The sequence below is a fragment of the Gavia stellata genome, chromosome 2 (genome assembly GCF_030936135.1).
Source record: "Gavia stellata isolate bGavSte3 chromosome 2, bGavSte3.hap2, whole genome shotgun sequence".
NCBI classification, from domain to species: Eukaryota; Metazoa; Chordata; class Aves; order Gaviiformes; family Gaviidae; genus Gavia; species Gavia stellata.
The window spans coordinates 27,054,002-27,066,950 of record NC_082595.1 but is presented as its reverse complement, the minus strand read 5'-3'; the positions used below and the strand labels follow the sequence as shown (position 1 = coordinate 27,066,950).

The 12,949-nt window shown below is 37.7% G+C and overlaps 1 protein-coding gene across 1 annotated transcript in view; it reads left to right on the top strand.

Annotated features, from left to right (window-relative positions):
• FMN2 (formin 2) overlaps positions 1–12,949 on the top strand; it is a 164,368-nt gene that overhangs the window by 121,026 nt on the left and 30,393 nt on the right. The window contains exon 16 of the mRNA XM_059835781.1: positions 10,217–10,268. Coding sequence (XP_059691764.1) covers positions 10,217–10,268 — 52 coding nt within the window. The remainder of the gene's footprint in view (positions 1–10,216; positions 10,269–12,949) is intronic.

Here is a 12,949-nt window from a genome sequence, read left to right as displayed (position 1 = left end):
TGTTGTATTTGCAGCACTAAACAGGCTTCACTGCATTAGCTTCACCTTGCCTCAAAGTCTATAAGGCCAAACTTTTAGACTGCGGCTGGCAGCTGTTCGTGCCTTTGGCACAGGACCTCATTTAATTGTTTTTGTAGGCATCAACACAATGATTGCAGACAGCACAGGTGTGGTAGAGTAAAAGAGGTATTTTGGCCTCACTTGGGAACAGATCAATGCATTTGTGTCACAACAGCATGATACAAGTAATCCACCTAAAATATTCTGAATAAATGCAGCAGATTACGGAAATTACGAAAAACCTTGTGTATAGTTGGGGGGAAAAATTAATTCACTTTTTAAATGTCCAGTAAAATCCCAAATGTGTTCAAGTAACATTGATTTTTACCACATAGTTCTTGGGATGGAGGAGGAAAAATAAGAGGAAGACATTAAAGCTTAAGTAAGAGTACTTAGCTCCTTCATTGGCCCTAATCACTATGGCATGGCGTGTTCTTCAGCACTGCAGAGTCCAGGCTCACAGCTGAACAGCCTTCCTTTTAAATCAGGCCTGAAATCTCTTGCAGTATCTTTACGGTACCTAATAACATATATTTATTCCTAGGTATGCTAGCCAACTGCACATCTGTTTAGTGCCTAGTCCTGACCCCATTGAGACATTTGAGTGGTGCACAGTTTTAGATTCAGTAGCAAGGACCATGGCGTGAGGAGCTCAAAGCTGCACAAGAAATACATTGTATTTTACTTGTGTGAATGAGACATATGACAATATTATAGTGAGTAGTCGCTGAATGCACATAACTAAGTTTGATGGAGTGATTTTTTTTATTATTTTTTTAAGTGTTGGATCTGGGTCCCACTTCTCCCTCCATTCAGCTGACAGCCGATGTCATCTTTCAAAGGGTGGCAAATAATCTATCTTCTTACTAGACTGCTGCCTGAGACGAATTGAAAGAGGACACACATAGCAAAATGTGGAGAGAGTTCACATCTTGAAACACTGCTTGTATAAGGGGTATATAGGACTTGTGCTGAAGTGGTTTTATTGTTATTGTTAATTAATTAGTATAGTTATTAATTTGGAAAGTCAGTCTCCTTTTATAGAGTTTGTTGTTGTTAAGTTTAAATTTTCTTAGCTTTCAATAAAGATCAACTTTCGGTGCTCAGGTATTCACTGAGAGTTTAAGCTCTGGTTCCATAGATCTTAGTCACAATCTATGGGGCTAGCACATAATTTGAGTTGTTCGTGTTGTGTGAGAGTGTAAAGTCATTGTGAGATGCAATTGGTTGGGATCAATATAAGTGTTTGTGTTTAATTTATCATAGGTGTTGAAAAAACTGGAACAACGTAATTAGGAAAATGTCCAGCATATTAGATGGTCTACCTCTTGTTATCTTCAAGAAAGTGGGATCTGAATGAAGTATTTAAATGGGTTTTTTATGTACGAAAATCTCAGAAAATGGGAGAGAGGGACTGGCTTTTCTTCATGCTCACACCTTCTATGAATCTGTCATAGGAAATACAGAAGGATGTAAGACTCTTGTTAGGATTCCCAGAAGAAATCTTGCTTTCTTCTTTTGCAAAACTTTCTTAGCATGAATGTACCCGATAATAAGCCATCCAAATGTACTTGGATCTTTGTTCAGTGTAAATAGAAATTCTTAATACTATAGCAACATAGCTGTAATGACTCATTGAAAAGGTATTGTATCTGTCAAAAAAAGAAAAAAAACTGGCTCCACTTGAAAGTTACTGGAAAGCACACTCATAGCTAATTATAAAAGAATACTAGTTAACACTTTAAATAAAAAGAGAGGAAAAAAGCAAAAAGATTTAGGACATAGACAAGCAGATGAAAGGATTCGTGTTGCCTTCCATCTGAGATGACTCAGATGCATTCCTGTATTCAATTACCTGAGAAGATGTGATATTCCCTTAAGAGAGATCAGGAGATCAGAAGGGATGGCAGTTTCGTGCATCTTCTTACTCATAGCCCTTTGAAACTGGTTCAGCAGAAATAGCTTAAATTGCAACAGGGTTTGGGGCCAGACGGTGACTACAGACAGTAATCACTGGGTCAAGATCACACCACAAACCAACAACAAAACATTCTGCTGGAACAAAAGCTCCGAGAGGGTGTTTGAATGCTGTTTGAGTAGACCTACAAGGTCTACTTGGAATAATTTCTGAATCGGAAGGAACCAAAGCATCAACTTGTTTTGTGACTATGCTTATCTAGTACATTTGCACATAAAGGACACTGATAATTCTTATTAACTGTTAGTTTTAAGTCTATTTTTCTCATGTAATTCCTGGTATTATCGCATAGTCAATTTTAAACTTAAGTTTTAATGCTTGCCTTTTTTTTTTTTTTCACATGAGCCCCTGTCATCATTTAAAAATTAATGATCACCTAACTTTTCTTTACAGTCTTCCCCAAAACCCACTTCCTTTTTGATAGTTTCCATCTAAAATGGCTACTTAGTTCTTCCTAGTGCCACTCATGTCCCCAATCACATTAGTCTTATTAAATAAAGCATGCAAAGAAAACAAACAACAACAAAATCCAAAAATGGAGACAAAATGCTTTCAGAAGTCTAAAGGAGGGAAGAAAGAGGTTATTCTCAAGAGCTTTCTACTGATCCTGGTGTCTTTGCTATTCTGCTTTGGTATTTCAAGGTGTTTCAAAACACAGTGTTGAATAGTATGCTGATTGCCAAATAAAATAGCTGTAAGTATTATTTTGGTGTTTTCTGGGGGCATTTAAAAGTACATGTACTACAAAGGAGAATGGAGGAATTCTCTTAGGAGGTCTGGCAGGGGTCTTGTAAACTTGCACTTTAGACGCTAATAATACCAGTACAGCTACATGCCCTTGCTTGTGGTGGTTGTTCATCCAGTATTTTCTCTCTCTGGCTTCACTTTCTTTCTGTCCTAGTCGCATGCATGAGATACCTCCAGAAGGTATGCTCATGGCCTCTGTCAGGCACCTCAGGTCCTCAGGTCTTAGTGGAGCTGGGTCAGCAGTGACAGATGAACTGCCTGATGTTCCATACACTTTCTAAGAAAGTCTCTCCTTCAACCTTTTTTTTGTTGGGATTTTTTTTTTGAGTTTGTGGTTCTGCCAGAGGAGATATTTGGTATATTTTCAAAGTCCCAGCTACTATTGACTCAGTACTACTGTTGAAAAAAATGTCCTCTTTAAATATCCTCGTAAATCTGCAGCAAGGGTTTGTAAAACTGTTAGAAATAGTTTTATTTTTTTTTCAGTAAAAAGGATTTCTAAAAATTCCACTGCTTCTCACTAATACGTATATTGCACAGGAGCAGAATAGTCCCAGTTTAAAACAGTTGTTTTAAGTCTTTGACCTCGCAATTAGTCTTAGGTCAAATATTTCTTAAGATTTTTAAATCCTCTGGAAGAGATGATAAAAAGTGAAATGTCACACTTTCAAACAAGAAATCGCAACAACTGATGATAGAGACAACAGATGTTATATGCAATATCTGTACATACAGAAAATAGTCTGTACATACAGAAAATAGATATAATAACTTTTTAAAAAATCAGTTTTAATGCAGAAGGTATAATGGTTAAATTTGGAGGAGAGTAATACAGAAAGTTTATTGGACTGAAGATGAGAAGATACTTGGCAATGTCCTTAGTTCACACAGTAGCTTGATTTCTGCAGAGATTTTAACATAATAGGTCTGAAATTTCACTTGCCATTGAGGTCAGAGGGGACAATTTGTGGTCAAAAAATGGCTTTTACATCCTTACCTTTGAACCCCTCTTCATTTAATTTAATCTTCTAGGCTTCTTAAAGAAAAAAAAAAAAGACTATTTGCAGAAAAGTGAATTATACTGTTCTGCTAAAGACCATAATTTTCTAGAATGCCTGTGTATACTTCTCACATTCAATTTTGGGAGATGCTTCAGATTTTCATAAATGCATAGGTCACTTTAGTATGGCTGTTCATATACACGCCTTTGCAGAAGTTTATATGTAATCTTTGCAGAACTGTAATCTGAAAGATTTGGAAGAGCAAACACATGGAACAATGGCAGGTATCATTCTGGAATGTGGGTATATGCTGATAACGACAGAGCTTTTGTGAATTAAGTTAATTAGACTTCGTTTGTGAGGCCTTGTTGGGAAGCTCATTTTGAATTACATGAAATCAAGTTTTATGCCCCAATTATAAAACATCAAGCAGTAAATTTAAGGCAATACAAAAAGTGTTAAGATAGAAATTAGAACATCTGATGTGAGTAAATTTTGAAGAAATATATATAACCTGTAGTTAAAAGAATTGATTGAAGAGTCTTGGATATAGTACAGTCCTCATGCTTGGTAAGGAATGACGTAGGGAGGAAGGAATGTACTTGAATTTTGACCAAATATATAAAGTATTTAGGAAGTATAGACTTTGCTCTAAAGGGAGACCATCTTTAAATAATCTAAAGGTACCTTAATGGAAAAAGCAGGCAAGCAGTGGAACATCATCCAACAGAAAGGCATTAAAGATGCTTTAAAAAGAAAAATTGAAAAGGTAACTAATTCAGTATATGTTGTAAATAGTACATAAGGCAGCTTTGCTCCATGAGAGGTCACTTTCACTCTAAAATGTTCTTTTTTTGACATTGCAATGCTTTTCAATATGACCTGAGGTTATTTTTCAACTATATCCTTTTAAGTAGATTTTACAGAATATATATGCCTTCAGGATTATGAGAGCTGCGTATAAAGCCCTACGATATATTAAGTGTCTGCAGGCAGAGATATAAAATTAAGTTTTACCTCTGCTTACTGATGCATTACATGAAATATAGGGGCTACTATTTCACAGAATCACTAAGGTTGGAAAAGACCTGTAAGATCAAGTCCAACCATCAACCCAACACTACCACGCCCACTAAACCATGTCCCACATTCATATTCCTGGTATGATATAGCCTTTAATAGACTTGGAACAATGTATTTGGAGGGGGTTTAGTAACTTAGTGTCAAGGATCAAGAAAATTACTCTTAGCAGGGGGGTGGAGAAAAGATCATGAGTCAATAAAATATGGAATATTTTCATTTGGGAAAGATAACTGACCCAAGAGCAGGAACTCCTACATCTGTCAGAAAAGCCTGCAAGCAGTCACTGCTATGGTCAGCTTATGGATTCTGAAAATACATGAAAGCAGATATGGCTACTGGATGACTACAAGACTTCTTTTAATGTTTTTCAAAGAAAATTAATACAACTTTCTGAAGTAATCTTGCTTCTTGAGGACAGAGATAGAGAGAAACTTTAGTGGCAGAACGGAACGCTCAGATGTGCTCAGCTGCCATGATATCCCTGGAAATGACAAATTCTCCTGTATCAGCCATTGCCATGGTAGGATCACTGTGGAGCAGGTAGGGATTTTCTCCTTTTTACTTCACCTGTTGGAGAAGTTCTCTTTTGTAATACACTTTTCTCCCAAGGTGGACACCTTGCAGCTGATACTTAGCACTTAATTGATGTAGGGTGCCCAGAAGGAAGAATACCAACATGGTGCCTTTCAGGCACTCTTTTTACAGTTGTGATTAACTGCTTTGGAGGAAGAAGTGACAGTAAATTGCATTATATTGGATGAAATGGTAAAGTCTAATGCACTCTGGGACACTTCAACTGAATCTGTCATAACTCTGATTTTTTTTTTTTTTCTCCTCCCTTACTTGAAAGCAGTTTACCAATGGAGTGATTCATACAGAGCAAAATACCGATAACCATTAATATCAGGTGATCATATTAGTGGCCAGTTCCAGAAGTTACAGGAAAGTCCAGCTGCTTTAACATCTAATAGTTACTCCATTGTATCCAGGTCATAGTAAGACTTTTGTGGTTTTGATAATAGGAGGCTTTCTTCCCTTGCTGGTTAAATCTCAGTGCATGTCTTTGACTAGCCATTGTCCACAGCTTTCAGATGTTTACTGTATACTAATGCAAAAGCAGTCGTCAGAATATTTTCTTTGGACAGGGACAGATCCCTGAGTGTACATACCATATTTTCTTCTCTTTCACTGGTGCCACCTGTCGTCTTGTGGAAGCAGAATTGTTTTCATGCTGTTCTATAACTTTTTATGTCTAGAAAAATGAGAAAGCAAATGGATTGCAAGTCAGATTTACACTTGAATAATATCGTTTTGATAACATGCAAAAGATTTAGAAGTGTCATCTCATATTTGGAACAGACTACAAGGGAATTCTCTTTTAGAGAAAATTCTTTTCTTGCAAGACTCTGTTTAATGCCAAGAGGTGATCTGATGCAGGATGAAATCTCTCTCTGTGGGTATAGTAGCTGCCTTATGCATACGTAGTTATTACTTTTTTTAAAAAATGCTATTACATGCACCTGCACTGTTCAGGGATTCTCAAGATTCTTTTCATTGTGTAATACACATTCTCTATGAAATGATTAAAAGTACAGATACCTGAAGTATTTTTTTTTTTTTCTTCTCTGGACCATAGTAACTTTCCTTTTTAATTGAAACAAAACTTGCGCCAGAATGGGGACATTCTGACATGCTTTGATAAACCTAGTATAATACGTTGTGCTTGCACTCTTTCAAAAAGTAAATTGTGGAATATTTGCTCCATTGTTGGTGGGTAGATAAGTGTTTGTAAGCATGTGCAGAACAGTTGAAATAAGGAAGAAAAAACCCAAAACTAGACAGTTCAGATGATGCTATATCACATCAATCCTGGAAATTATAAAAATAGTTAGATCCTACGAATATGATGTATGTACTAAAAGACTGTCCTAGGCTGGAACACGCTAGCCTCCATTTCCAAGCATTGTTTAACTGAGAGGAGTCCAAATTACATTTTTCAGTAATAGAATTATTTATTTTAAAAATTGTATCCACAGATACTTAGTGAAAGTGTTAATGCAGAATTAGATATTGGATCTCCCTTCACCGAGGGAATTTGTGTGCAGTTTCTTCTCTCTTGCACCATATGGTTTTACAAGTCATACCTTGACTTTCAGGATTGAAGTATGAAGAGAAAAAAAATTTAATGAAATTCTGTCAAAGTTGCCAGGTTTCACCTGGTTTCATATCCAAAGCAAGGCAAGGCTTTCAAGAAAAGCTCTAAGTCAGCCCAGATTCACTCAACACTGGGCCCAAGTTCACTCAAGTCTTGTGAGCCCTCACAAACCTTTTGAAGAATCTGGGCTGAGTTTCAAGTCGGTATTGAAACCTGTAATCAAGCAGGCTTCATGTGCTCTTGAATTTCCTTGAGAACATTTACCCAGCTCTCCCTCAAATTTTCTGTGGTTTGCTGGGATTCTTTTCGCTTTCAGCAAAACAATGATGGAGCCCGAGTCTTCAAGTAATGATTAGTAAATACAATGTTTGCTGCTGCAAAAATCCAGGCACTGCTCACCCTACTCAGCAGACTACATTACTAGTAATAAAAAGCATTTTCAGCACCAGACATAGCTCTGATCCTTGTTCTGATCCTTGTTCTGACTAGGAAAAGAATAGGGAAACTCCATTTATGTATCTTTGCTACGGATTTCACATGTCTATTTTAGTGTTAGTGTATGCTTGCTTGCAAAGTGCTGTTGATTGAAACACTGTAACAGAAAAATAGTGGTTATCTTTGTTCCCTAATAATTCTGTTGCCTTTCTCATTTTTGCCAAATTTAATATCAGGAGTTCCTTTTTCAAAGGTGGTGTGTCTACAATGTAGAAAACTAGTTTTTATGAATTATTATTGTAGAACTATGTAGGGAAAGTGGAATGAAAAGTAGCTTAAAGATTTATTCTTCTTTTTCAGATTTCTATATGAATTCTGTACCATTGACATTTGTATCCAGGACAGTTCAGAGCCTCTTCATGTCCCAAAACCCACTGACTCTTGGGAAGCCTAAAATTCTCCTTGCAAATTATCAGGCCAGTAGTCCAGCAGACTGAAAAGGGCAATCAAGTTCCAAACTAAAAAGCTTTTGGCTAAAGTCTGCAGATCTTAAATGGGATTTAAGTTGTCCTACCTGAATGAGTTGTGCTGTGTCCTGCACTTCGGTCACAACAAACCCATGCAACGCTGCAGGCTTGGGGAAGAGTGGCTGGAAAGCTCCCCCGCAGAAAAGGACCTGGGGATGCTGGTTGACAGCCGGCTGAATATGAGCCAGCAGTGTGCCCAGGTGGCCAAGAAGGCCAACGGCATCCTGGCCTGTATCAGAAATAGTGTGGCCAGCAGGAGCAGGGAGGTGATCGTGCCCCTGTGCTCGGCGCTGGTGAGGCCGCACCTCGAATACTGTGTTCAGTTTTGGGCCCCTCACTACAAGAAGGATATTGAGGTGCTGGAGCGTGTCCAGAGAAGGGCGATGAAGCTGAGGGAACTGGGGTTGTTCAGTCTGGAGAAGAGGAGGCTCAGGGGAGACCTCATCGCTCTCTACAACTACCTGAAAGGGGTTTGCAGAGAGGTGGGTGTTGGTCTCTACTCCCAAGTGACTAGCGACAGGACAAGAGGAAATGGCCTCAAGTTGTGCCAGGGGAGGTTTAGGCTGGATATTAGGAAAAATTTCTTTCCTGAGAGAGTGGAGAAACACTGGAACAGGCTGCCCAGGGAGGTGGTGGAGTCACCCTTACTGGAGGAGTTCAAGGAATGTGTGGACGAGGCATTGTGGGACATGGTTTAATGGGCATGGTGGTGTTGGATTGATAGTTGGACTTGATGATCTTACAGGTCTCTTCCAACCTTAATGATTCTGTGATTCTGTAATGACTCTATAAGTGTACATCTCACCTAAGCGCACACATGCACAGAGCAGTTTGTACTATCGCTTTGCACACTGGTGATACCTAAGTTAATATGCACGTTCTTGTAGATTTTGTGTATCAGAATACCCATCTAAGTTAAATGAAATGGGTACAAAATAAAATGTGAGAGAACACATGGAAAACAGATCATTTTTTCACCAATGTGTGGCAATGACAGTTTCGTATTTTTAATTTCCTTCACATGATCACCAAATGATAATTTCCTTCATACAAAACCAGTCATGTTTTCAATATGGGCTTGCTGTGGCTCTAGTATTTCACTAACTGATGTGTACAGGGAGATGGTGTATGCAGGGAGAGGGAAGAGAGCTTTTATTTGTAACTATCAAGCAACTTTTAGCAAAGTTATAAGGCTGAACCCTTTCTGCTCTTCACTCAGCTTTTCCTCCTCTTGGTAGACCAGTACCTATATTTGTTGTTTTCAGAATAATTATTTAAGTTCTTTTAAGTCACTTTCATGACTTGCTGGTTGTTTATATTACTGCAAGATTATTTTTTTTTTAATTTTCAAAACTTGCTTTGAGGGTTTTTTTGTGGTTGTGGTTTGGTGTTTGGTTGTTTGGTTTTTTTTAATAGGGATATCAAAATTCATGTTGTTTTGTTTGTGTGGGATTTTGGGGTTTTTTTGTTTTGTTTTGTTTTGTTTCATTTTTCCTTTCAGAATCGATGTATGTGAGTATATCCTCAGGCGGTTTCTATACGTTTTTTGTCGTGGTTTAACCCTAGCCAGCAACTAAGCACCACATAGCTACTCGCTCACTCCCTACTGGTGGGGTGGGGGAGAGAATCAGAAGAGTAAAGTGAGAAAACTCATGGGGTGAGATAAAGAAAATTTAATAGGTAGAGCAAAAGCCACGCAAGCAAAGTAAAACAAGGAATTCATTCACTACTTCCCATGGGCAGGCAGGTGTTCAGCCATCTCCAGCAAAGCAGGGCTCCATCACGCGTAACGGTTACTTGGGAAGACAAACACCGTAACTCTGAACGTTCCCCCCTCCTTCTTCTTCCCCCAGCTTTTTATTGCTAAGCATGACATCATATGGTATGGACTATCCCTTTGGTCACTTGGGGTCAGCTGTCCCAGCTGTGTCCCCTCCCAACTTCTCGTGCACCCCCAGCCTTCTCGCTGGTGGGGCGGTGTGAGAAGCAGAAAAGGCCTTGACTCTGTGTAAGCACTGCTCAGCAGTAACTAAAACATCCCTGCTTTATCAACATTATTTTCAGCACAAATCCAAAGCATACCCCCATACTAGCTACTATGAAGAAAATGAACTCTATCCAAGCCAAAACCAGCACAATTTTATACAGAACATATTTACAATGAACATTATCCTGAAACAACATCTTTATCTTTCACCTTGTAGCTAATTCCTTGATTGTATTTTTACAGCTAAAATAGACCAAGAAAATGAAGAGAAGTCACTGACAGAAGCACATAAAAGGTAAGAAAAAACAATGCAGTGAAACCTTTCTTTGAAAAACGTGTTTTGGTAGAAGTTGCTGTATTGGTAGCCAGCATTATTGTATTTTTGAATAGTGAAAGAAATGCACTCAGAAAACTAAGTGATATTTATTTATTGTCAATTTTAATTTGACAATTAGGAAAAAAAATTGACGGAATATAGAGATGCAGCCTACCTTTAGAGAAATATTGCACATGACTCCTGACTTTTGGAAAACGCGTGTACCTTATGTAAGAATAAATTCAGAATATACCATTTAGACTAAGAGAAAACTGTTCATACTACACCAGAATCATGGTGATTTGACAGACATGTAGCATTCCCCAGACAATTATTATTCATTAGCTGCCACTTCCTGTGCTTTAAAATAAAAAATGGAAATCCACTTTTGCATATACTAATGATATGTTTGTTTAAATGTGACTTCCTTGTAGAATTGCTAATAGATCTTCAAATAGTTTTTTGTGGCAAAAAGCAAAATACCTCATTAAATTTCATTACAGATGTGTGAGTTGAGAGAGTTTTCAAATTTGGGAACTTCACTACATTGCACAACTTGTGGTTTCTTCTGTTTTTTTGGCAGTGTTCTCCAGAAGCTCTCCAGAAGTAGTGTTTAAATGGGACAGATTTTTATCTGTCCCAGCAAAAGACCAAAATATGACACACACCATTTATAGTCCAGATTTAGTGAAACTGACAGTCTGTGTTTGTTTTTCTTTCACTAAAAGTAGCATCTTCTTTTTGTACTAGCTACAACTACCGCTGAATATATGCTAATGAATATATTAATTATATATTCCCAGAGTTGGGAAATCTCAATAGGATTCCAGTAAAATATGCCACTATAAAAGGTTCTAGTTTTTACTATGGTTTGTTAGCCATTCTATGGCCCTGATGCCCAAATTTGCTACCTGCTGTAACGCCACAGTGCTGTTGACATCTTTCCTGGTACACCACATTTTCTCTCTATTCCCTTGGGCCATGTACTAAAAGTGGTACCTAAAAAGGAAGCCAAGGGCAGAGTGGATGTTCCTCTGCCACAGGAAGCTCTGTTCTTACTTGCAAGGAGTTGGTAGGTCCTTGAGTGGTACATCGGTGATGAGGGATCATGATGGAAAAAATGGAACAACAGGAGTATTGCTTTGGCTTAGTATCATACCTCTTGCTCAAGTATATGAAAGGCATTCCTGACATTTCTTAGGTTTGTTTAACTGCTGAGTTACTTAATTCTTATCCTTAAAAATCTCCTTCACAATAGAACTTTGAGACAAGAAACTGCTGTTAGGAGAAGAGGTTTTTGTGATCTCTGACTGCTCTTTTAAGGAAACCATTTCTCCTGTGGAAAATGGATTAGATTACATGTCCAAAGCTGACAAATACCTAAGGACAAGGAGAATCTGCAATCTGTTCACAAATCTTGTGACTTGCCACTGTCGTCTGCTGTTTAATTCACTCTCCATTATTATTTTTTTCCCTGACTGCACTGGAATCATCATATCAAAAACTTCCTATTGGTATATCTAGCATCCACAATATGGGGGAAGAAAGCAAACTGCTCCCTGGATTCTCATTCAGCTTGGTCTGCTGCTTCCGACTTGTCCTAATTCTTTCTTCTCCCCCTGTGTTGAATGCAGCAGCTCCTTTTACATAGTAGTTTGTCAAAGAAGAAAATTCAGCTTCATTGCTCCTCTTTACTGGGAATATCTAGCAAGGATACCACCACGTGCAAAACCTTTTGTGGAACACATGAGGAATTATGCTAGGACAACATTAGGGCAAAGTTATTTTTTACTGGGCTACGTTTCGCTTTCTTTCTTCCTTCCACCTTCCCACTGAAATTCTTAATCAGATTAGTGGTATTTGTTACAATATTGAAAACAGCTTCATGGTATAGTTTTAGTATTACGTATATTTATTTCACGAAGATCTTTAATTGGGCTTAGAAATAAAATGCTTGGGATCTTTTTTGGTGGGGAGTGGGTGAAAAAGAAGACGAGAGCTGAAAAAGCTAAAAAAAAGATTAGTTACATTTGACTAATCATAGGTAGAACAGCAATGCATAGGAAGACTAGATAAGCAAGTAGTGCAAGGAAAAGTGATGGATTAGACGGAGCAAAATTAATGTGATTAACGTGCTTGGATTTTCCTTTTTGAAGTGGATAACTTCAGCCCATGTATAAGTTCAGGTGTACCCCACAATAGCATTTCTGTAGCTTTCAGTAAAAAACACATTATTTTTTTTTTTTGTTAGTTTGAGCACAAAATATTAAAGCTGATATATCCATAAAAATACGAAAGTCTAAAAGAAAAGGTCTTGCAGCAATAACAACACAAATGTTTCTAAAATGAATAATGATTTGGGGAAAATGCAGCAACGTGTATTTTAGAAAAGCTCAATTGTGCAATAGATGAGCTGAAATGGAAAGTTAATCTTCCACACAAAATAAAGACAAAGAAAATGGAATGTCTGCTCCAGGGACTCCATGCAGTGTATAGCTGTTCATTTGTCACAAGTGAGAAAATGTTTAATCGGTTTTGAAATGATGTATTCTCTCTTTATTTATCGTGTTTAGTGACTTTAAGAGTGTCAGTATGTAAAGTGTTTATCCAAGGAATGGATTTCTGGCACATGGATAAAATGAAAAGTGAAATGTTTAGCT